The sequence below is a fragment of the Lithobates pipiens genome, unplaced genomic scaffold (assembly GCF_037356315.1).
Source record: "Lithobates pipiens isolate NorthernLeopardFrog02 unplaced genomic scaffold, aLitPip1_a1.2 Scaffold_22, whole genome shotgun sequence".
In the NCBI taxonomy this organism is placed as follows: domain Eukaryota; kingdom Metazoa; phylum Chordata; class Amphibia; order Anura; family Ranidae; genus Lithobates; species Lithobates pipiens.
The window spans coordinates 214,549,831-214,574,431 of record NW_027507784.1 but is presented as its reverse complement, the minus strand read 5'-3'; the positions used below and the strand labels follow the sequence as shown (position 1 = coordinate 214,574,431).

Sequence of the window (24,601 nt, the reverse complement as noted above, 5' to 3'; positions counted from 1 at the left end):
AAGGCTTGAAATCCCACTTATTAAACCTGACAGGGCACACCTGTGAAGTGAAAACCATTTCGGGTGACTACCTCTTGAAGCTCATCAACAGAATGCCAAGAGTGTGCGGAGCAGTAATCAAAGCAAAGGGTGGCTACTTTGAAGAACTTAGAATATAAGACAAATTTTCAGTTGTTTCACACTTTTTTGTTCAGTATATAATTGGACATGTGTTAATTCATAGTTTTGATGCCTTCAGTGTGAATCTACAATTTTCATAGTCATGAAAATAAAGAAAACTCTTTGAATAAGAAGGTGTGTCCAAACTTTTGGTCTGTACTGTATATATATATATATATATATATATATATATATATATATATATATTATACAGTATTTATTATGTATGTATATGTAAAAACCACACCCACAATACACTACACCTCTGGGCTCCCCTGCTGAATTGGCAGGACCGGGCCTGATACAGGAGGGCTGATGGTACCTCCCTTATCTGGGCCCCTCCACTTCTCATTCTGCCACCATAAGCAGCCACTTTCTATCATGGTACTTCTGTGGGCTCAACCTCGAGCCATGCTGCCTCTGTCCATACACACAGACAATGTGATTTGGCCCCCACTGCCATTCCCTCATCACTGGATTTGACCGACAGTAGGGAAGCCAGTTGCTCCCACTGCCTCAGGAAAGCCTGTGAGTACAAGTGAGAGGAGTGAGTCACTGCAGACAGGCATGGTGCTGGATCAAGTATGGGGGGAGGGGGGTAAGGGGACAATACTTACCCAAACATTTTTTACCCTAATCCATGGAATGCATTAAGGCAAAAAAAATATGTTTAGGCTTTAGAACCACTTTAATGTTTAGTCTAACAGGTTGGGCCAAACCTTGGCTGTTCAGGTGTTCAGACGAACATCAAAACATTTTCCTGTTTGGCAGGAGATGAAAATCATGTGTAATAGCAGGATCACTACTACTATTATACGTGACAGCTTCTCACTTTCAATGCTTGTTAAGTATGCCAGCAAGTACAGGAACCACTTAAAGCGCTTGTTACTCCAACATTTCATGTTCCTGAAATGTGCCTGCTGTACCATGTATGAGAAAGTGTCCTGTTCTCTTTGTATTGCTTCCTTTATGTGAATTCTCTGGTGTTCCTGCTAGTCCGCTTTTTCCTATTAGAAACTGACCACACTAAACAGGAGAGCACGCAGTGGTCAGTTCTCTAGCTATGCTGGGAACTCTGTGTACTCTCCTGCAATGATCAGACTTGTCCTGACACGTCCCTGCTGCTCAGCTATTTACTGGCAAGCTCAGTGCTATGCTGCTGCTTATCCTCCCCGAGTTTTGATGTGGATAAGAACAGAGGGAATGTGATCATTTATAAAAAAAAGAGGAAAAAAGGTATTTATAATGTGTTTGTGTTTATATCTATACAAAAACGTTCTGCTTTTCATTTTTATTTTAAACTGAATGGGTTGTTTTACAAGGTGATTGTTTACAATCACTTTAAAGAGGAAGTAAACCCCTTCAAACCACTTTGACCTACAGGTAAGCCAAGATTAAGGCTTACCTGTAGGTCCAAGCAATATCTCCTAAACCTATATGGTTTAGGAGATATTTGCCCGAAAATGGGCACCGCTGTCTATGGCGCATGCGCCGTAGACAGTGGCGCGCAGGCGCACTAAATGCGGCAAGTCCAAGAATGGATTTGCCTAATTTGTCGACTCCCGTGCGCATGCGCGGGAGTGACGTCATCGCGGCTTCGCCGAATGGCAGCGGCGGAGCTGCGAGACGCGACTCCCGTGCGCATGCGCGGGAGTGACGTCATCGCGGCTTCGCTGCTGTCATTGGTCGGAGCTGCGAGACGCCACCAGCAAGATGGATGCGGCGGACTACAGGGATCAGCGGCGACTTCGCTGGCTCCTGTGTCAGGTAAGTGACACATAATGAGCTACTATGCGATGCATAGTAGTCCATTATGCTTTACCTTTGCAGGGAAAAAAAGAGGAAGTAAACCCATCAGGGTTTACTTCCTCTTTAACAACAGTGATGTTACTATTCACTTACATTGCCAGAAATTCCAAGCTATGTATCAGACCCCCATGTAAGGTAACGCTTTTTGGTATAGATTAAGTGCCGGTTCACACTACCGCGACTTGTCAGGCGACTTAGCCGCCTGACAAGTCGCGCTCCGTTCTGTACTACGGAACCGTTCTAATAGGAGCGACTCAAGTCGCTCCGACTTAGAAAAAGGTTCCTGTAGTATTTTCGGGGCGACTTCAGGCGACTTGCATTGACTTCTATACAGAAGTCATTTTGCAAGTCGCCGCTGAAATCGTGTGCAGGTCGCGTCTGTGAGACGCGCTGCAAGTCACGTCGCCCCTGTGTGAACGGGCACTAATGGAATGCCTGGCCATTTTTTTTTTACAATTGCCTGCCAGTTTAACCACTTCCCGACCAGCGCACGACGATGTACGTCGACAGAATGGCACGGGCAGGCATATTGGCGTACAGGTACGTCCAATATTCAATGCCCCCCTGCCATCGGGAGTGCGCCGCCGGCGGCACGCTCCCGCGCTGGTCGGGACCCCCGTGAGTCCAGTCGCGGGACCCGCGGACTCGATCGCCGCGAGCATCCCTGCGATCGTCTCACGGAGCGGCCGAATGGAGGAAATGCTGTGTAAACAACATTTCTCCATTCTGCCTAGCAACTAGTGACGCTGATCTCTGCTCCATGTGAGCATCACATGGAGCAGAGATCAGTGTTCACTAAATGAAAGCCCAACCCCCCCACAGTTAGTAACACACCCCTAGGAACACTTAACCCCTACACTGCCACCCACTGGTTAACCCTTTCACTGCCAGTGTCATTTACACAGGAATCACTGCATTTATATAGCAGTGATTACTGTATAAATGACAATGGTGCCAAAAATGTGTCAAAAATGTCCGATGGGTCCCCCACAATGTCGCAGTCACAATAAAAATCGCTGATCGCCGCCATTACTAGTAAAAAAAATAATAATAAAAAATTATTAATAAAAATGCTATAAAACTATCCCTATTTTGTAAACGCTATAACTTTTGCGCAAACCAATCAATAATCGCTTATTGCGATTTTTTTTACCAAAAATATGTAGAAGAATACGTATCGGCCTAAACTGAGGGAAAAAAAGTTTTTTTTATATATTTTTGGGGGATATTTATTATAACAAAAAGTAAAAAATAATGTGTTTTTTTCAAAATTGTCGCTATATTTTTTGTTATAGCGCAAAAAATAAAAACCGCAGGGGTGATCAAATACCATCAAAAGAAAGCTCTATTTGTGGGAAAAAAAGGACGTCAATTTTGTTTGGGAGCCACGTCGCATGACCGCGCAATTGTCAGTTAAAGCGACGCAGTGCCGCATCGCAAAAAGGGGTCTTGTCTTTGACCAGCAAATTGGTCTGGTCTGCAAGTGGTTAATACACCTTTTTCTTTGTAAATGTCAGTTTTGCTGCAGAGGATGCATATATTGCATAGATGTGCCATATCACAGGCAGGGTCAGGGCATCACCTTGGTTGGAATTTTTACATTTTTTATGTTTTACCTTCCTTTTAAGCAGAGCTTCAGTCTACCTTTCAGGTGGCTCTGCCCACCTCCAGGCCTGTCATTATGACACATGGGCAACCTTTGCATCCTGGCAGAGCCCATTAGCACATCTATGTACATGCAGGTGATTTTTTGTGCATGTGCAAAGACGGGGAAACTTTGTAACTTCCACCATTGCACATGCATGGGAAACCCTGCACATGCATAGAGGTCCAGAGAAACCAGTGCTTGTGCAGCTGAATATCTGTCTGAACACATGCAGGGAATGGGGAGTTTAAAATATAATTTTCGCCTAGGCAAGAAATGTGCAAGAGTGCTGTCTTGCAGCGCCAATAAATGAATTAAAGTGGTTGTAAAGGTGGAAGTTTTTTTTTTTATCCTAATGCATTCTATGCATTAACATAAAAAGCCTTCTGTGTGCAGCAGCCCCCTCAGCTCCCTAATACTTACCTAAGCCCCATCTCTATCCAGCAATGTGCTCCAGTGCCTTCACCATCTGGGACTCTCCATGCTGATTGGCTGAGATCAGCTGAGATTGGCTGAGCAGCGGCATCATTGGTGCCCACTGCTGTCAATCAAAGTGAGTTAGCCAATCAGGACAGAGAGAGGGGGCGGGACAAAACCATGGCTTCTGTGTCTGAATGGACACACTGAGCTGCGGCTCGACTCTGGTGCCCTCATAGCAAGCTGCTTGCTATGGAAGCACTCAACAGGAGGGAGGGACCAATTTAAAAAAAAGAGGGCAGGCACAAGACCCATCCCGAAACTACCTGCCTGGAGTTTGCATGTTCTCCCTGTGCCTGCGTGGGTTTTCTCTGGGTACTCCGGTTTCCTCCCACACTCCAAAGACATGCAAGTAGGTTAATTGGCTTCTGTCCAAAATTGGCCCTAGTATATGAATGGGGACCTTTAATTGTGGGCTCCTTGAGGGTAGGGACTGATGTGAGTGTGCAATATACAGGGATAGGGACAATTGTAGACACTCACTCAGGTTGAACTAGATGGACTGGTGTCTTTATTCAACCTTACTAACTATGTAACTACTATGTAACTAAGACAAAAAAACAAAACACAGCAATGAAAAAAAAGGGGGTTATACAGCACTGTATACAACACTAACTGTTATATAATGCTGTGTTAAACTATATATACATATACTATACTCACACTACACTAACACTGCACTATACTCACACTATACTAACACTACACTGACACTCTACACTCAGTCACAATAACACGCTAACGCACTATTTCCACTCTGACAACATACTGCAAAAGGTTTCTGTGGGAAAGAACCTTTTATAGTGTGGGGTGGGACTATGAGCACTGAGCCATGATTGGGCAAAGTCATTATGACTTTGTCCAATCATGGTTCTGACTGTGCTCTGTGCTCTGAGCACAGCATTGACCAGCGTTCAAGTGCATTGCTTCTTCCAATTAGGGCCCTAGAATAAACTGTGCAGCGCTCAGTGCATTGTGGGGTGAATGGCTGGCAAAAATCCCACCAAGCACCCAACAAATTCAAGCGTTTGTCAAACGGGCGAACAGGCGATTTTCGGGCTAAACTTTTGCTCAGCTCGAACTGTTCACCCAACTCTATCCGGCAGCAAGAGTTGATCGCCCTATCCTGAGTCGAAGATTGTGATGCCTTTCCACCTTAGCCAATCAGGGAAATCTTTGCATTTATTCATGGAATACAAAGTTCCCTGTGAATGGCTGAACTGCCATCTTTTGGAAAAAAATAATAAATGTACATCTTTTTGCAGGTAAAAAAATGTGCATGGATTTTTTTTTTTAACTAGGAACCTAGTAGGAAACTAGTAAAAAATGTACTAGGTATTTACTGTTTTACTAGGAACACCCATGCCATCAGCCTGACCAATGAATAACCCCAAACATGACATAGGTGTTACTCATAGGGGGGGTGCGTCAACACCTGATCAGCAAAGCTTGATCCAAGTAAGATGGAAAATTAAGTGACATGTGCAGACAGACTACCAATCAGTCCCAAGACTATAAAAAGAAACACTGAAAGTGTAGTAAATACTGGAATAAAGTGAATATTAATTCCTCATAGCTGGGTAAAAAGAAAGGCGTAGAGAAGAGAAAAATCTAAGAAAGCCAAAAAAAACATTGGGAATATGGAATGAATTAAACATATAACATATGAATTATAAAGGTGAACCAGTGCGTGAATTATGATGGTAATCATAGTCTGTAATATAAACAACCGTCAGGAGACTCAAAAATTCCCATGCTGATAAGGGGAGGACTGTATGCATACCTACCTCATCAGCCTGACCAATAGATGACCCCCAACATCACGCAGTCTTCCCTATAAGGGGTGCAACAACACCTGATCGGCGAAGCCAATCAGGTGTATGGCGCCAAGCAAGCTCCCTCCCCAGTTAGGATACAGATGATATTTCACGTGTCAGCACCATCTTGGAATGTCAGTGCATGGTTTTTATGAATGCTATGATTTCCATGTGATGCTGCTGTGTGCAATTATCTGACCTATGTTTTTACTTCTGTACCATTTTTTGGCTGGAATGTACTTTTACAACACACTTTAATAGTACAATGTTGCTTATACTGTATATATACATCTCTCATAGATTTACGGCTTGCACCCGCTTACGTGAAAAAAATCACTTCCTCAGATCATGTAGAGCATTAGGATGCAATCCTGACCATTTTTATTATGGAATTATCCAACTATCAACCATTAATGGTCATCAATTCTAATATGTTTAACAGTTACCCCTATTTTGGTATTTTGTGTCTGTATAAGTTTTACTAGTACACATTTTATGAATGCTATGATTTCCATGTGATGCTGCTGTGTGCAATTATCCGACCTATATTTTTAATTCTGCACCATTTTTTGGCTGGAATAATTACAATAAACATTTTTTCCTATATACTTTTTGTTATTTATGGTTATACAAATCATACATATGTACTATACTTACCAATGGATATATTTATGGTTTACACAAAAGATATGTATGTACCTTATTTATTAGTGGATACACGCCTCAAATAAAGTGCCATGTTTTTCCCCCCTCATTTGTATTGCATATAGGGATGGAGGCATACTACCCTGTTGCCCCATATAAAGTCTCAACCTCTCTTTTTCCCCTCATTGGTCATATTTACAATGCATGTAACCCACACAGGGATTCCATCGTCACTTTCGATATACGGTTTACATCAGAGAAACGTTATGTTAAAACTTTTACTATTTTAATATTACCTGGATCTCACTTTGGTTTGATTAGGGACAAGACTGTGACAGTATGTGCGTATAGAAAGCCCACCACAAAAAATGCACTGTTGCATGCGTTTAGTTGACACCCCTCTCATACTATTAAGGCAATTCCTAGAGGGCAATTCATCTGAGTCAGACATAATTGTTTGACCGACTTTGATAAGGAAGCTGCCTCACTGGAACAGAAATTTTGTGAATGAGGTTACAAAAAGATCTAGTATTAAACAAGCTTGTTTAGATGCCAGGAATCTTAGCAGAAATACTCTACTGATAAATGAATCCCCTAAGCAAGATAGAACCATTGGCCTACCTGTCTATTTCATATGATACAGCTCACAATTTCAAGAAATAATACATTATATCGAGACAACTTTCTATTCTGTATAGCAATGATAGTTATAGGGTGATACTAGGACAGGGTGTCAGGTATGTAGTCTGGAAGGCATGTACCATAGGCAACATGGTGTCCCCTAGTCTTTATGTCTCTAACCCACTAACGCGTACGTGGCTAAATACCGTCGGCATGTATAGGGGTGGCGCTGCCAGGTAGGTGTTCATTTTGCAGTCGCTTGGGCAATTTCCATACTGTCACTTCATGTTCTAACGGCTATTCTTCAACCATCACACAACTTGTTAACTGCCACACTAAATATGTCATATACTGTATGTGGCCACACATACTGAGTGCAACATTCAGAACGTAAGCAGGACAAAGACAACCAGAAGATTGAGTGATAGAATGAGGGTTCACTTCTCTGACATAAGAGGAAATGAAAATGCTAACCTGGCTAAACATTTGAGTCCGTTCCATTACAAAAATGCACAATCCTTTAGGGTACAGATTGTAGAGAGTGTAGACTGTCCTGCTCATGGTGGCGATTGGTTGTCACTCCTTTGTAAGAGAGAGATGTGCTGCTGGATATTAAAATATACACCCTATTCCTCAGGGTTTTGAACTTTGAGTGGGATCTTACCCACTATTATGAATTGCTTTATTTACTCCCTTTAATCCCTTGGGGTTACCATCACCAATACCTATCCCTGTTCCTGGACCTACTACTCAGAGCTCTGTTACCAGAACACATCTATTGGGTTCTCCTATTTATTTAATCCTGATCTTCCATATTACTTTTATCATATGTAGATATGGAGCGTTTTGTTGGGAATTCATTTTAATTATTCATTTGCATGAGGTGATTGTAGCCATATTAGTGCACTTGTGACAGCAAAAATTGAGTACTGTCCATGATACTTTTTTTATTTGCACTAACATACAATTTTTCAGGACAAGCTTTTGGGGGTATGACCACTTTTTCAAGGTCAATGGAATCCCTGTAAGGGTTACTGCTAGGACCTTGAAGGGGACATATCTCAAATGCTTGTCCTGAAAAATTGTTAGTGCAGTATATATATATATATATATATATATATATATATATATATATATAGAGAGAGAGAGAGAGAGAGAGAGAGAGAGAGAGAGAGAGAGAGAGAGAGAGAGAGAGAGAGAGAGAGAGAGAGAGATTTGTGCATATTTGCATGTTTGCATCTTTTGCATTTTTGGCAAAGTGTTTGAGTGTTTTTTTATATTTTTTGATTTTTTTTTTACAGGGAACTGTCTATAATGGTCTGATCCATGTGTGTGGTTTTTCACACACGTGGATTCCTGCAGCCAGCCCCATGCACACCTAACATTTATTTTCCATTGATTGGCAGCTGATCACGTATTTAACTGCCCCCCTACTTGGAGTTCTTATTTCCATAATTCAGCTCCAAGAAGCAAAGTGAAATGCGTTGGGAGCATGGCCTGGTGGGAGCCCAGGCTGAGACTGCCATTCATTCCAATTCCAGCCAGTCTGCATTAATGTGCAGCTTCATGGGATCCATCATTTGCTCAACAGTTGTTTGGAGCTGAGATGAGCTCCTTCCCTGGCCTGCACTCACAGTGGTGAACATCGGATTGCTTTTTCTTGTAGCCTGAGCGGCACACATTTTCCATTGCCATGCAGGACTCCTGCAGACTTGTTCAGTGTACCTGTCTGTTTTTACCTTGTACAGGCAGGCAGATACACACTGACAGGAAGAATCAATGGACTACCAGAGTGCTTAACACAAAGGCTGTGAGTACTTGTAATTTCCCATTCGCAGAACTCTGTGAATGAATGACACATTTTTGTTAAAATAGTGACAGTGAGCAGGGGGCAAAGATTGCTGTCCCTAGATTCATCAGACCGGGGAGACACTGCTGGAGTGGGGACATGTTACGAGTTCCACCATTAAAATGGGTGGAACATGTAACATGTTCTCAAAGGTGAACTTATACTTTAAATAGAAGACATCTACTGTATGTTTGTGGCATTGCTGGTTGTATTACATTTGTCATCCAAAGCATATTGTAAAATGACTATTTTCTTTCTTTTTTCAGCACCACACGGACCTTCATTTACAATTGGAAAAGCTGTCTGGCTACTTTGGGGTTTGGTCTTCAATAATTCTGTACCTGTTCAAAATCCAAAAGGCACAACCAGCAAAATTATTGTGTCAATTTGGGCTTTCTTTGCTGTGATTTTTTTGGCAAGTTACACTGCCAACCTAGCTGCATTTATGATCCAAGAAGAATTTGTAGATCAGGTTACTGGACTTAGTGACAAAAAGGTATGGCTTTCTCTTTCTCAACAAAAATATTCTGTTTCGAATGCCTTTATAAGATCATTATTTGTGTAAAAAGCAACATCAGTTATCTTCGGATAGCAAAAACACAACCATAAAATAAGGTATTCATTTTATATGTTATTGCTATTTTATCTATGTATTTATTTTTGCTTAAAGTGGTTGTAAATCACATGTATTAATTACTTTGATTCGCTCTGTTTTAGGTCCCTGTTCAGTACAGAGTGTGTGTTTTCCTAAACTTATAATGCTAAATACCTTCTTTGCAAAGCCCTGCTGCGCTGTCATAGGTGTGCACAGCCTATTACATTAGGGTGTGCACCCCAAAGCTGAAAAGCATATGTGTGCATGTGTATATATATATATATATATATATATATATATATATATACTGACAGTGTCAGTAGGGCAGAGATTGGTGTCAGTAGGGGAGTGACCGGTGTGAGTCGTTTTCATTTTTAATAATAAAAAGTCAAATAAAATTGTAAAAAATAATAAAAAATGTAATGATTTTTACAATTTTATTTTATTTTTTAGGAGCCCCATTAGGGGGCTTTGCTAAAAAATCAGGGGTCCAAACAGGGGGAATCCTCACCACGTGGGGTGATTAGGGTGTGCTCTGGCACACCCTGTGCACACGCCTATGTGTGCTGTCATGTGAACTCCCTCTGCTTTCCTTCCTGTCTTAAAGTGTAAGTAAACCCCTATCATTTTCAGCCAATGAAGCTGCCATCTTTGCCTCTGCTCAAATCTACAACTGCCATGATGCTGCACATGTGATCAGTTATGACACCAGCCATTGGATGGTTTGACAATTTGGTTGAGAGCGGTCAGAAACCATGAATCAGACCGAGAAAGAAGTACAGTTAAATCAAACTTGTTTAATCATAATAAAAGTAAATAGAACAAATGTAGTCAATACATAGCCAAAGTTCGGTAACCGGCGCGGATAGTCAGACAAGCCAGGACATCAGGAAGCCAGGGATCAGTGTACTTCATAACATGCCAGGATATCAGGAAACCAGAGATTCAACATAGTGGAACAGCAAGCAGGATCTGGAACCAGAAGGGACACCAAGCAAGTCTTTAACAGGCATGCAGTAGAGAGTCTCTGCGATGTTGACCAGGCGAAGTCAGAGACGATCTGGTCTGGACGGCTTAAAGTGGTGTTGCCTCAAAAAAATAAAAAGCTGCTTAAAATTCGTAATAAAAAAAAATTGGCAAAAAAAAAATTTTTTTTACTCACCTCTAAATACCTGTTGCTAGGGGGTCCATCGTAGTCTGCCTTCTTCCTTGCCCGGGCTGGTGACATCACTTCCCCTCGCGCCGCACATTTACCTGGGACCTGTCACGTGTCCCAGGTGACTGTACGGCATATCACGGTGTCCTGCGCTGCTCACGCATGCGCAGTGGGTGCCCGGCTGTGAAGCCACAGCTGGGTGCCCACAGTACGCATGACGGCGCCGCGAGCGGAGGAAGGAACGAGGGGGGGCTTCATTTCCCCGCATCGCTGGACCCTGGGGCAGGTAAGTGTCCGATTATTAAAAGTCAGCAGCTGCAGTATTTGTAGCTGCTGACTTTTAATTTTTTTTTTAGGGGGTACCCCACTTTAAGTAAGCAGGATTGACAAAAAGGATATCAACAACAGGTGAGTCACTGTGGAGAGATAGGTGTTTCCAATTAGCTGACAGCTGAGCGGCCAGCTCAGAGAAGGAAGGGCTGAGCCCAGCCCTGACAGTACCCCCTCGTCAATGACCTCCCCCTCCAGAGGACCACCAGGCTTGAGGGGAAAACATCTATGGAAATAACAGAGGAGGACAGGGGCATGTATGCCAGAGGATGAGACCCAAGAGCGTTCCTCAGGACCGTACCCTTTCCAATGCACCAGGTACTGTATGCGCCCACGAAACCTACAGGAGTCAACAATGAACTGTATGTTACACTCCTCATGGTTCTCAACCAGTACAGGGTAAGGACATGGCACAGAGGTGGTAAAGCAGATGCAGAACAAAGGTTTTAATAAGGAGACATGGAATACATTTGAGATATACATATTAGAAGGAAGGTCTAAAGCAAAAGCCACTGGGTTAATCCTATGGAGAATACAGAAAGGCCCAATAAACCGAGGTGCCAACTTCAGAGAGGGAACACAGATTCTGAGGTTGCAAGATGACAGTCAGACCCTGTCCGCAACCTGGTAGAAAGGGGCAGGCAGGCGTCTGTGGTCAGCATGGAGTCTGTACCTATCATTGGCATGTTGCAAAGCCTTCTGGACTTGTGCCCAAGTGGAAAGAAGATCACGGAGATGCTCCTCTAATGCAGGAATTCTCTGAGGAAAAAATTAGTCAGGCAACATGGAAGGTTGGAAACCATATGAAAAATTGAGTAAGCTGCGCTAAATCATAAACCCACATAAAATTCAATAAAGTAGAAAACATTAGAATTTCAATAATAATGTGCAAAAATAGGCCTATTACCCCCAGTCCTAAAGAATAAGGGTTATAGGATAATTGATCACAGTGAACAACGAAAAAGGAAAAAAAAAATATAAAAAAAAATAGTAAACACCCAATGTGTAATTATATAAACATTTAAATTCCAATTGGAAACCATAGTTTGCCATAAACGGGGACAATTCGGAAACAGAATTTCAGGCACTATTGTGAGCAAACTCTGCCCAAGGTAAGAGGTCTGACCAGTTGTTATGATGTTCAGAAATATAGCAATCGTAGGAACTGTTCCAAGGACTGGTTGGCTCGTTCTGTGGCCCCATTAGACTGCGGATGATACACAGAGGAGCTGAATTCCCAAAAGGCTCGCCAGAACCGGGATACAAATGGAATACCTGTCACGTACCTGAAGGGAGACTGAAATGACAAGGTCGGCCTCTCTTGTATCTCTAGTCCAAGTCCTGAGGGTGAGACAGAAGGAGCCGAAGGACCAGAGGCACACAAGTGCCTGCAGATGAAGACCAGAAGACTTGCAACAGGAAATTGCAGCCGGTCGCAGGACTGTAGTTGAAGAGCAGGTCGCAGTTGGTCGCAGGACCGTGGTGGCAGACACTTGGATAGTAGTGCTGAGCCGAGCAGGGCATAGAAGCAGGGTTGTCAGGAAAACTGGGTTCATCAACGGGCGGGCAGCAGGGTACAGGCACATCAGGCTGAAGCAGGTCAGGGAGGAAGCCAGAGTCATCAGCAGGCAGGCAACAAGGTACTTGAGCATCAGGCAGAGACAGGTCAGGTAGGGAGCTGGGATCAGGAGCCAGGAATCATACAGGCAGAGTCCAGAAGCAAGGTCAACGGGAGCCAGGGTCAGCAACGGGATCAAACAGAACAGCACAGGTTTCAGGGCAGCAGGATACAGCTGAAGATCAATCAGCACAGACTGGTGGCTGGGACCCCTTTAAGTAGGCTGCCTGGCGCCAATTTGCGGCGAGTGTGTGTTCCTGCCACGCACGTGCATGCGCATAAGTGCGCACAGGTAAATGCAGTTGCCCCTGAGCGCATGCATGTGCGCCAGCGTGCGCCTGTGCACAAATGCGCGCCGAGGGGTTTTTCTTAATTTCTTTGCATTGCCCACTAAGGATTTCTTTTCAGGATGGAGACGAAGATAGGCTTGGACCAAACGTGGAGCATGTACATTAGAGTAAGCTTCCCAAGAATTATCTTCAGGGCCATAGCCCTTCCACTTGATGAGGAACCCCATTTGGCCCCTTCTCTTCCTACAATCAAGGACAGCCTCCACCTCAAACTCCTCATTCCCTTCAACCAGCAGTGGGGCCGGAGTTTCAGGTTCACGGTCAGGGAATGGATTAGCCAAGGACTGTTTCAAGAGTGACACATGGAATTTTTAGATTCTCTGGCAGACATAATTCGAAGGCTACAGCATTAATCCTCCTCTTCACCAAGAATGGACCGATATATCTCGGCCCTAACTTCTTTGAAGGGCAGGCCAGTTTCAGGTTTGTGGTAGATAACTATACTTTATCTCTGGGCTTCCGCTCCAGATTACCTCTCCTTCTTCTGTCATAGAATCTTTTGTCATCACTTTGGGACTTAGAAATGGCTTCCTGCAAAAACTGGTTATTGGTTCTCCAGAATTCCAAACGATCCTAGACTGCAGGTACCAGGGACTCCTGGGGAACATCGGGCAAGAAAGATGGGTGAAATCCATAATTGGCAAAGAAAGGGGCCTGCTTGATAGAAAAGTGAACGAAATTGTTGTAAGCAAACTCTGCTAACGGTAAGAGGGATGCCCAGTCATCCAGTGTGAAAGAAGAAAAACATCGGAGATATTGCTTCAGGGTCTGGTTCGTCCTCTCTGTTTGACCGTTTGTCTGAGGGTGGTAGGCATATGACAGGCAGAGTTTAATACCCAACACTTCACACAAAGATTTCCAAAATCTAGAATAAACTGTACTCCATGGTCTGACGTGATGTTGACAGGAATTCCATGAAGATGTACCACTTCCTTGACAAAAGATGATGCAGTCTCTGCAGCAGAAGGGGTACTCTTTAGGAGCACAAAGTGGGACATCTTGGATAAACAGTCTATTATGACAAAGATGGTGGTAAATCCTTCAGATGGGGGTAACTCAATGATAAAGTCCATAGAGATCACACTCCAAAGCTTATCTGGTACAGGAAGAGGCTCCAGCAGACCTCAATTCTTGGTTCTATCCGTCTTGTTCCGAGAACAGGTTGTGCAAGATTTTACAATCCTGGCAATACTGTATCAAGTTCGGCCACCAAAAAGAGCGAAGGACAAGCTTCGAATTTTTGCGTACCCCAAAGTGCCCTGCCAGAGGATGATCGTGACACATATAGAGAACAGCTGTCCGTAAGTGTTCAGGAACGAAGATCTGTAAAACTATATGTAACTATGTGCTCACCGTGGAAGTAGAGGCCTTCTTTAGGTTTGAGGTGAAGCTCTTGGGCAGGAGGATGATTCAGAACTGCTGACTTGATTTGGGAGATAAGATCAATTTGAAGCAAAATGAAGTTTTTAGCAGGCAAGATGGTGTCGGCTTTCGGTAAAACTTCTGTATCCTGGAACATGCGTGAAAGGGCGTCCGGCTTCCCATTCTTGGAACCGGCCCGGTAGGTTATGTGAAATTGAAGTTGAATCTCGCAAAAAAGAGAGCTCATCTGGCTTGGCGGGGTCTTAATCTATTCACTATTTTTAAGTATTCTAGGTTCCTGTGATCCATAAATACAAGAATAGGGTGTACGGCTCCCTCAAGCAGGTAGCAGCATTCTTCGAGGGCTGACTTGATGGCAAGTAGTTCCCGATCACTGACATCATAGTTCCTTTCAGGAACACTTAGTTTCTTGGAGAAAAATGGGAAAGAACGGCTCCCACAGGTACTTCAGAGGCATCTCTCAAGGACATAGGGCAAAGCAGGATCTGAATGTTTCAGGATGGGTGCAGATATGAATAGGCCCTTCAGTTTCTCGAATGCAGTCTGGGCTTCTGAGGTCCACGAGAAGGTCATGCAAAGCTTGTTTAACTGAGTTATAGGGGATATAATGCTGGAAAAGTCTTTAATAAATTTCCTTTAGAAATTAGCGAACCCCACAAACCACTGCACATATTTCTTATCAGTAGGGGGAGGCCAGTTGAGCACTGCATAAACTTTGTGTGGACCCATGGCGATTCCATCTGCAGAGATAATGAGCCCCAGGAACTGGATGGTACACTTCTCAAATTCACACTTCTCTGCCTTAGCATACAGATGATGTTCTCTTAGCCTACTCAACACCTTCTTCACATGAACTCGATGAGACTGTAAAGTGGTGGAGAAAATTAAAATGTCATTGAGGTAAACAATAGTGAACAAATCAAGAAAGTCCCGGAAAACATAATTTACAAAATGCTGAAAGGTGGATGGGGCATTACAAATTCCAAAGGGCATCACTAGGCACTCAAAGTGCCCAAAACGAGACCCGAAAGCAGTTTTCCATTCATCCCCTTCTCTTATTCGGATTAAGTTATATGCTCCCCTTAGATCTAGCTTGGAAAACACATGAGCCTCCCACAGCCTCTGGAATAATTCGGGGATGAGGGGCAAGGGGTACCGATTCTTGATGGCTACTTTGTTTAAGTCCCGGTAATCAATGCAGGGCCGAAGGGAGTGGTGTTTTTTTTTCCACAAAGAACATCCCTGCTCCGGCAGGGGATGAAGGAGACCGGATAAACCCCTTATCAAGGTTTTCATCGATGTACTTCCATAGCTCCTCCAATTCTGGTTCTGAAAGTGGGGGAATCCTACCAAAGGGAATTTCTGCACCAGGTAAGAGTTCAATAGGACAATCGTAAGGTCTGTGAGGTGGAAGGGTGTCAGCGTTCTTTTTATTAAAAACATCCAGGAAATCATGGTACACTGAAGGTACCAACTGAACAGTTTCAGGGTCCATATTGATACAGAGAAGCGGCTCTTCAAAAGCAGGTGGAGAACTCTCTGCAATAATTGGAAGATAAAAGTCTCTGTTCCAGTAGCCCAATCTATGAGAGGGTTGTGTGCCCTCAACCAGGGCTGCCCAAGGATGACAAGAAATAGAGGTGAAGTAATGACATCCAAATGAAGAAGCTCACAATGCCTAGAGGTGGTGAGGCACAGGATGGGTTCGGTCTCTAACGTTGCGAGTCCAGATTTAATACCCGACCCATCTGCCAAGTGGACCGTGAAGCTGTCTTTCTTGGCACACTGAGGTAGAACATGTATGGTAGCAAAGGCAGAGTCCACAAAACAGCTGCAGTCCACAGAGTCCACATTTAACTGAAAGGAGACTGTCAGCGGGGTATGAAGTTGGCTGGAACTTAGTGCTGCAATTGTGGTAGATGAAAGAAAAACTTTTCTACGATGTCTTCGGGTACAGGTCTGTAAGAAGTGTCCTTCATTGCCACAGGAAAGGCAGAGATTATTGCGGCGGTGACGAGACCTTTCTTGCTGAGACAGAGGAGGCCTAGGAAAGCTGGTATGTTGAACCTTCTTACCATCTGCAACCTCTTTAGGGAGATTTGAGAAGGCGGCAGGTGATGGATCTACCAGACAAGCAGGTAATAGGTGAAGGTTCTTGGCTCTCTCCAGCTGTCTTTCATGCAGGCGACGGTCAATCTGGATACATAGGTGGATTAAGTCATTCAGGGAGGAGGGTATTTTCACTCTGGCTAGTTCATCTTTGAAGGCTTCTGACAGGCCGAGTCAAAAACGGAAATGTAACGCTGAACTGTTCAATTTGGTGTCAGCACTCCTCAAACGAAAGTCAGAGACATAGTCCTCCATGGGCCTGGGGCCCTGTTGTAAATGGCTCAGCGAGGTCTCAGCCGTCTGGTGATGAAAAAAAATCAGCATACAATTGGGCCGTAGCGGCAAAGAAGGACTCGACTGAAGCCAGGGTTGGGTCGTGTTGTTCCCGAAGCTAAAAAGCCCAGGCCTGGGGTTCTTCCAAAAACAGAGAAATGAGAAACCCCACTTTCACTTCTTCGGTAGAGAATGTGAGAGGAAGTAGGAAAAAGTAAAGTTCACATGCGTTTTCAAAAGTCCTGAATTTACTTTGGTCTCTAGAAAAATGTTCGGGCAATGGTACCCTGGGTTCACAAAGGTAGAACAGTTCAGCTTGGGTACAGGTCATGGTTTGAGCAGCAAAGTCTTTGGTTCTTGAATACTCGGATGTGAGAGCCAGGCTGGGTGCATGCTGTAGCTGGTTATGGATACAGTCCATATGCAACCCCTGCACCACATGGGAGAGTGCAGTAACAGTCTCACAGAGGGTTGGTAGCAGAGAGGCCTCCCTTTCAGACTCCATTACTGGCTGATTGGTACTATCACTTACCTGAAGGGAGACTGAAATGACGAGGTCGGCCTCTCTTATATCTCTAGTCCAAGTCCCACTGAGGGTGAGACAGAAGGAGCCAAAGGACCAGAGGCACATGAGTACCTGCAGATGAAGACCAGAAGACTCGCAGCAGGAAGTCGCAGCCGGTCGCAGGACTGTAGTTGCAGAGCAGGTCGAAGCTGGTCGCAGGAACGTGGTGACAGACACTCAGATAGTAGCGCTGAGTCTAGCAGGGCACAGAAGCAGGGTTGTCTGGAAAGCTGGGTTCGTCAACAGGTGGGCAGCAGGGTACAGACACTTCAGGCTGAAGCAGGTCAGGGAGGAAGCCGGAGTCATCAACAGGCAGGCAGCAAGGTACTTGAGCATCAGGCAGAGACAGGTCAGGTGGGGAGTCAGGATCAGGAGCCAGGAATCAGACAGGCAGAGTCCAAAAGCAAGTTCAACGGGAGCCAGGGTCAGCAACGGGATCAAACAGAACAGCACAGGTTTCAGGGCAGCAGGATACAGCTGAAGACCAATCAGCACAGACTGGTGGCCGGGACCCCTTTTATTAGGCTGCCTGGTGGCAATTGGCACCGAGTGTGTGTTCCTGTGTGCATACGACGCTGCGCATGTGCAAAAGCGTGCACGGATATCTGCAGTCGCCTGTGAGTGCGCGCATGTGCGCCAGCTTGCGTTCGCACACCAGCACTCGCTCGTGTGCCAGGGGGTGCCTGTGCCTAAATGCGCACCAGGCAGTTTCTTTTAATTTCCTTACACTACCCCTGTCCAAGACAATCACCTTGGGTAGCCCATGTAAGCGCATGTAAGCAAAAGATTTCCCGAGCAAAAATGGAAGCCATTATTTTTAGATGTGGGCAACTTCTTAAGTGGAATACAATGAGATATTTTTGAGAACCGGTCAACCACCATAAGGCTATCTGTGTTGCCCTGGGAGTTGGGTAACTCTACAATAAAAACCATAGATAGGTGTGTCCAGGCCTCTTTCCATTTGGTATGGGTTGGAGACCCACTGGAAGGTGTCATGGAGTCTTACTCTGAGCACACATGGAACAAGCAGCTACGAAGGCGGCTAAATCAACAGACTAGACTAGGCCACCAGAATTGTTGAGAAATGGCCCAAAAAAGAATGGCAAGTCTGGAGCACGGCAGTACGGAGACTCTCTGGGACAAAGCAGCAGTCACAAGGTTTATCAGGAAGAGCGTGGACTTGAGTGGCAAGCATTTTGTCACCCAAAGGAGAAGTGAGACTGGTGCAAACTGTAGCCAGAATACGACCAGGAGGAATCACAGGAACCAGAATCGACTCCATCTTGAAAGTGGTGGAAAATTGTCGTGACAAAGCATCAGCCCTTACATTCTTAGTACCGGGTAAGAATGAGACCATGTAATTGAAACTTCACAAGAAAAGAGCCCATAGTGCCCTTCTGGGAAAGAGGCATTTAGCCACATACAAGAATGTGAGATTCTTATGGTTAGTAAGAATCAGAACCGGCACAGTGGTACCTTTGAGGAGATGTCTCCATTCTTTCAGGGCTAAAATGATCACTAACAGCTCTCTGTCCCCAATCTTGTAATTGCATTCCGCAGGTGACATTTTCTTGGAAAAGTAGCTACAGGATGCATAGCGCTATCAGAGATAGGACGTTGAGACAGAAGGGTGCCAACTTCAGTCTTAGAACCATCAACTTCAAGGATAAAGGGTAACGTAGGATCTGGATGTGCCAACACATGAGCAGAAACAAAGGCAGCCTTGAGACTCTCAAAGGCCTTAATGGACTACGGAGACCAACTCTGTGAGTTACCATCCTTTCTGGTCATATCAGTCAGGGGCTTGACCAGAGAAGAAAGGTTACGAATGAACTTCTGATAATTGGCAAAGCCAAGAAAACATTGCAGAGGATGTAACCCCATGGGTCAGGGCCATTGTAGGGCTGCTGAAAGATTCTCTGGGTCCATCGAAAAACCAGCAATGACATAACCCAGGAATTTAACCTGTTCATGATGGAACTCTCCAATTTACAATAGAGATTGTTCTTTCTTAGTTTCTGAAGCACACGACAGACATCTGTGTGGTGGCTCTCTAGGGACTTGGAAAATATGAGGATATCGTTGAAATAAACCACCACACATAACTGCAACAAATCTCTGAGGACATCGTTAAACAATTAAAAAATTGGCATTACAAGGTACCGTATATACTCGAGTATAAGCCGAGATTTTCAGCCTCTTTTTTGAGGCTGAAAGTGCCCCCCTCGGCTTATACTCGAGTCATCGCTGTCTGCCCGCTCGATCAGCGTGTCGAGCAGACAGACAGCGGCCATTCTGATTCAAAAGCCGCGCCTCCGGCTCCGCCTTCGCCTGTGATAGGCGGAACACTGAATTTCCCAGCAGCCTGTGTTCCGCCTATCACGGGCATCCGCTCATCCTCGTACTACGGACGAGGATGATACGACGTCCGTGATAGGCGGAACACAGGCTGCTGGGAAATTCAGTGTTCCGCCTATCACAGGCGAAGGAGGAGGCGCGGCTTTTGAATTTTACAATGGCCGCCGACGAAGAGGGCACGGGACGGAGGCAAGGCAACGCACGGCACGGGACAGGACGGGACGGGACGGGACGGGACGAAGGCAAGGCACGACACGGGACGGAGGCTCAGGACAAAGGCTCGGGACACAGGTAGGCTGGACACACACACACACACACACACACACACACACACACACACACACACACACACGGATGGAGACACACACACACGGATGGATGGATGGATGGAGACACACACACACACAGGGATGGATGGATGGATGGATGGATACACACACACACAGGGATGGATGGATGGATGGAGACACACACACACAGGGATGGATGGATGGATGGATGGAGACACACACACACAGGGATGGATGGATGGATGGATGGAGACACACACACACAGGGATGGATGGATGGATGGACACACACACACACAGGGATGGATGGACGGACACACAGGGATGGACGGACACACAGGGATGGACGGACACACAGGGATGGACGGACACACACACAGGGATGGACAGGCATGTCTCACCCTCGGCTTATACACGAGTCAATAAGTTTGCCAGTTTTTTTGGGGGTAAATTGGGGGCCTCGGCTTATATTCGGGTCGGCCTATACTCGAGTATATACGGTACTCATAATGGCCTGTTCTGGTACTAAACGCAGTCTTCCATTTGTTGTCCTCATTAATCCTCATGAGATTGTATGTCCCTCTTAAATCAAGCTTTTTGAAAACCATTGCTCCATTGAGGTGGTCAAATAACTCAGTCATCAGCAGAATATGATAACCATTCTTAACCGTGAAACGATTGAGACCCCTATAATCAATACAAGGTCTCGGTTCACCACTCATCTTCTTCACAAAGAAACTACCACCAGCAGAAGATGAGGATTTGCGGATGAAACCCAGAGAAAGTGAGTCTGCAACATACTCTTCCATGGCCTTATCCTCCGAGACCCGGTCACGAGGTTGTATGGCACCAGGTTGAAGGTCAATTGTGCAATCATACGACTGGTTTGGAGGTAAACTTCCGGCTTGACCTTTGTCAAAGACATTGCTAAAATCACGGTACTCTTCCAGCAGGGAGGAGAGTGAAGAGGTGAACAGGACTTTAGCCACCTTCTGAAAGCTTGTCTTACTGCATTGTGGTGAGCAGGAGAGAACCTCACCACAGAGCCAATCAAAAGAGGGGCTGTGCCTCTGTAACCAAGGATAACCAATAACCAGCGGATATTTAGGTGAGTTAATTACTTGGAATTGGATTATCTCATGGTGAAGAGTCCCTTTGGCCATGGAGAATGGAGCAGTCTCATGAGTCACATTGGCCGGCTGTAGAGGTCTCCCATCAAGAGCCTCAATGGCAAGTGGAGTGGCAAGCAGCTGCAGTGGAATCGAGTGCTTTGATACAAAGGCAGCATCAAAGAATGCAGCCCCACAGTCGATTAAAGCCTGTATCTCAATGGATGACTCAACCCAAGAAAGGGTAACCAAAACCAGGGGCTTATCCTTTTCGATAACTGGGGGATGAAACAACGCCACCTAGGGTCTGTCCATGACAGGACTTCAAGGTTCGGGCATTACCTGGATGGGTAGGACAAGACTTCAAAAAGTGACCTGCCTGGCCACAATAAAGGCACAATCTCTATCCCTCCTCCTAAGGGCTCTCTCATCCGTAGAGAGACGTGCAAAGCCCAAGTGCATGGGTTCACCTTCACTGACTGACTGGGTACCAGGAGTCATGGGAAGGCAAGGGTGGGACTTCAAAGCTCTGAGCCAAAGGTAAAGGAAGCTTCCACAAGCACTCCTTAAAGGAAGGTCTCTGTCTGAGTCTGGAGTCAATAAGAATGGCAAATGAGGTCAACTTCTCCAGCTCAGTGGGTATGTCTCAGGCTGGTATCTCATCTTTAATGTTATCCGAGAGACCATGAGAAAAAGCAGACAGGGGAGCCTCATTGTTCCATGCAACCTCTACTGCCAATGTACAGGAAGTCTAAGGCGTAATCGGCAACAGCTCTCGTACCCTGTTTGATGGACATGAGGCTTTTGACATCAGCAGTGGAGCGTGCAGGAACATCAAATACCCCTTTAAAGGAAGCCACAAACTCTGGGTAACTCAGGACAATGGGTTTTTGCATCTCCCATAGAGGGTTTTGACTAGGCCATGGCTCTCTCAGAAAGCAAAGATATCACAGAACCTACTTTTCTTCTGTCCATGAGAAACACCTGGGGCAGCATCTCACAGTATATCTCAACCTGGTTGAGAAACCCTCTGCATTGAACTGGAGCACCCCGAATCTCTGGGGAAGCGGGGCGAAACCAGACATACCTCTTACAGAGGTAATACCCGAGGCGGGTGCTTGCACAGAGACTGGATCAGCAGAATGCATGGCCTGCAACACAGGCTGTACCGAAGCAGCCACAGTGGGAGATTCCAGGTGAGCCGTTCGACCCAGGAATGTCTGTAACGTTATGACAAACTGATCTATGCGGTAATCCCGGTCATTCAATCTGGAAAAAATATTATCAACAAGTGGATTAACTGCATATTCTGAATTCATGACCTTTGCCTACTGTCAGAAACCATGAATCAGACTGAGACAGAAGTAAAGTTAAATCACAATTGTTTAATAATAATAATATTAAAAGTAAATAGAACAAACATAGTCAAAACATAACCAAAGTTTGGTAACCAGAACGGATAGTAAGACAAGACAGGACATCAGGAAGCCAGGGATAAGCATACTTCAGAACAGGCCAGGATATCAGGAAACCATAGATTCAGCATAGTGGAACAGCAAGCAGGATCTGAAACCAGAAGGAACATCAGTCAAGCAAGCCTTTAACAGGCACGCTGGAGAGAGTCTCTGATGTTGACCAGGCAAAGGCAGAGAAGATCTGGGCTGGATGGCTTAAGTAAGCAGGACTGACGAGAAGGATATTAGCAACAGGTGAGTCACTGTGGAGAGATAGGAGCTGGCAATTAACCGACAGCTGAGCAGCCAGCTCAGAGAAGGAAGAGCTGAGCCCGGCCCTGAAAAGAGCACAATCAATGGGAGTGTTACATTTTCGGAAATGAAACTTTTTTATGGATGGGTTTACTTCCGCTTCTATAGTAGGAGGGGCTAAGATTCCTCTCTAATGAATGAAAGCTGGCAGAGAGAGGTCATATGGATTATTCTTTTGTGAACTTTAACTTTATGTCTCTTTTGTGCATTAAAAAAAAAAAACAGTAGTCCAAAGTAGAAAAAGATGTGTATGTCCTATTTAACAACTTCAGAAGTAGGGATGAGCCGAACACTAATGACATTTAACAGATAAAAAGTCATTTAAAACTGCTTACGGTTTTAATGTAATATCTGGTTCTGGCAATATGGATTAAAATCATTGAGAAAAATGGCATGGGTAGCCCCCCGTACCCCCCCAAAAAAAAGGAAAGTCGTGGGGCCCCCAGGCCCCCATGTACTCAGAACAGCAGTATACAGGCGGTGGAAACAAGCCAGGGACTGTGTAGTTTTGTTTTGTTAAGTAGAGTCTGTTTGTAATTTTGAACTGGTACATTTTTAAAGTGTAGCTCCAGTCAAAAAATCTATTTTTAATCTTTTTGGAAAACATGGGAAGGGTTATCACCCCTGTATCATTTGTTTGGCCATCCGTCTTTTTTCATCTCACTTCCTGTTGTCTTCTTCCGTTTGCAAGTAGGAGAAGTTTTTAAGTTGGATGTTTGAAAGTAGGGGTCTGCCCTATATGCTCTGCAGAAATGGTAGAACAAGGTGTTGGTGTTGCCACAACACTGTAAGCCCTCAAAGTGACTCTTGGTGGGCGCTGGAGCACCCTGCTGTGAATGATTATATCAAGAATTGTAATTACATGCCATTGTTGAACAGTGGTAGAAAAATTGGGCCTTTGGTGGTTGTGGGGGTGGTGCTGGTGCCACAACACTATAAGTCCTCACAGTTACTCTCTGTGGGCACAGGAATGGGCCCTGCTGTGAAATATTATATCAAGAATTGTAATTGTATGCCCCTGTTAAACAGGGGCTGAAAAATTGGGCCTTAGGCACTGCTTGCTGGTGTCACAACACTGCAACCTCTCCCAGATACTCTAGTTGGAATGCAGGAATGAGCCCTGCTGCAAAGCATTGCATAAAAATTGTATTACATGCCCCTGTTAAACAGGGGCTGAAAAATTGGGCCTATACACTGCAACCTCTACCATATACTCTAGTTGGAGTGCAGGAATGAGCCATGCTGCAAAGCATTGCATCAAAAATTGTAATTACATGCCCCTGATAAACAGGGGCTGAAAAATTGGGCTGGTGGCACTGGTACTGGTGCCATGACACTGCAACCTCTCCCATATACTCTATTTGGAGTGCAGGAATGAGCTCTGCTGCAAAGCATTGCATCAAAAATTGTAATTACACGCCCCTGTTAAACAGGGGCTGAAATATTGGGCTGGTGGCGTCACCCAGAACCAAAAATGTTCTTCCAAGATATCAGAAGGATCATTGAGGAGGAAGAGGATAGTCAGTCAACATAACAGGACAGTCACTCAGCATCAGCATAGGCAGTCTTGAAGGCATGTGACATTTCAAAAAAAAATATTCGGTTACATCAGCTTCAGATGCTTGGTAGCTGGTGGTGATCCAAGATTGATTCATCTTTATGAAGGTCAGTCGATCA

The 24,601-nt window shown here is 44.9% G+C and overlaps 1 protein-coding gene across 1 annotated transcript in view; it reads left to right on the top strand.

Annotated features, from left to right (window-relative positions):
- GRIN2A (glutamate ionotropic receptor NMDA type subunit 2A) overlaps positions 1–13,773 on the top strand; it is a 159,280-nt gene extending 145,507 nt beyond the window's left edge. The window contains exons 6-7 of the mRNA XM_077450171.1: positions 9,289–9,518; positions 13,540–13,773. Of these exons, the coding sequence (XP_077306297.1) occupies positions 9,289–9,518; positions 13,540–13,773 (464 nt within the window). The remainder of the gene's footprint in view (positions 1–9,288; positions 9,519–13,539) is intronic.
- Positions 13,774–24,601: the final 10,828 nt, after the last annotated feature.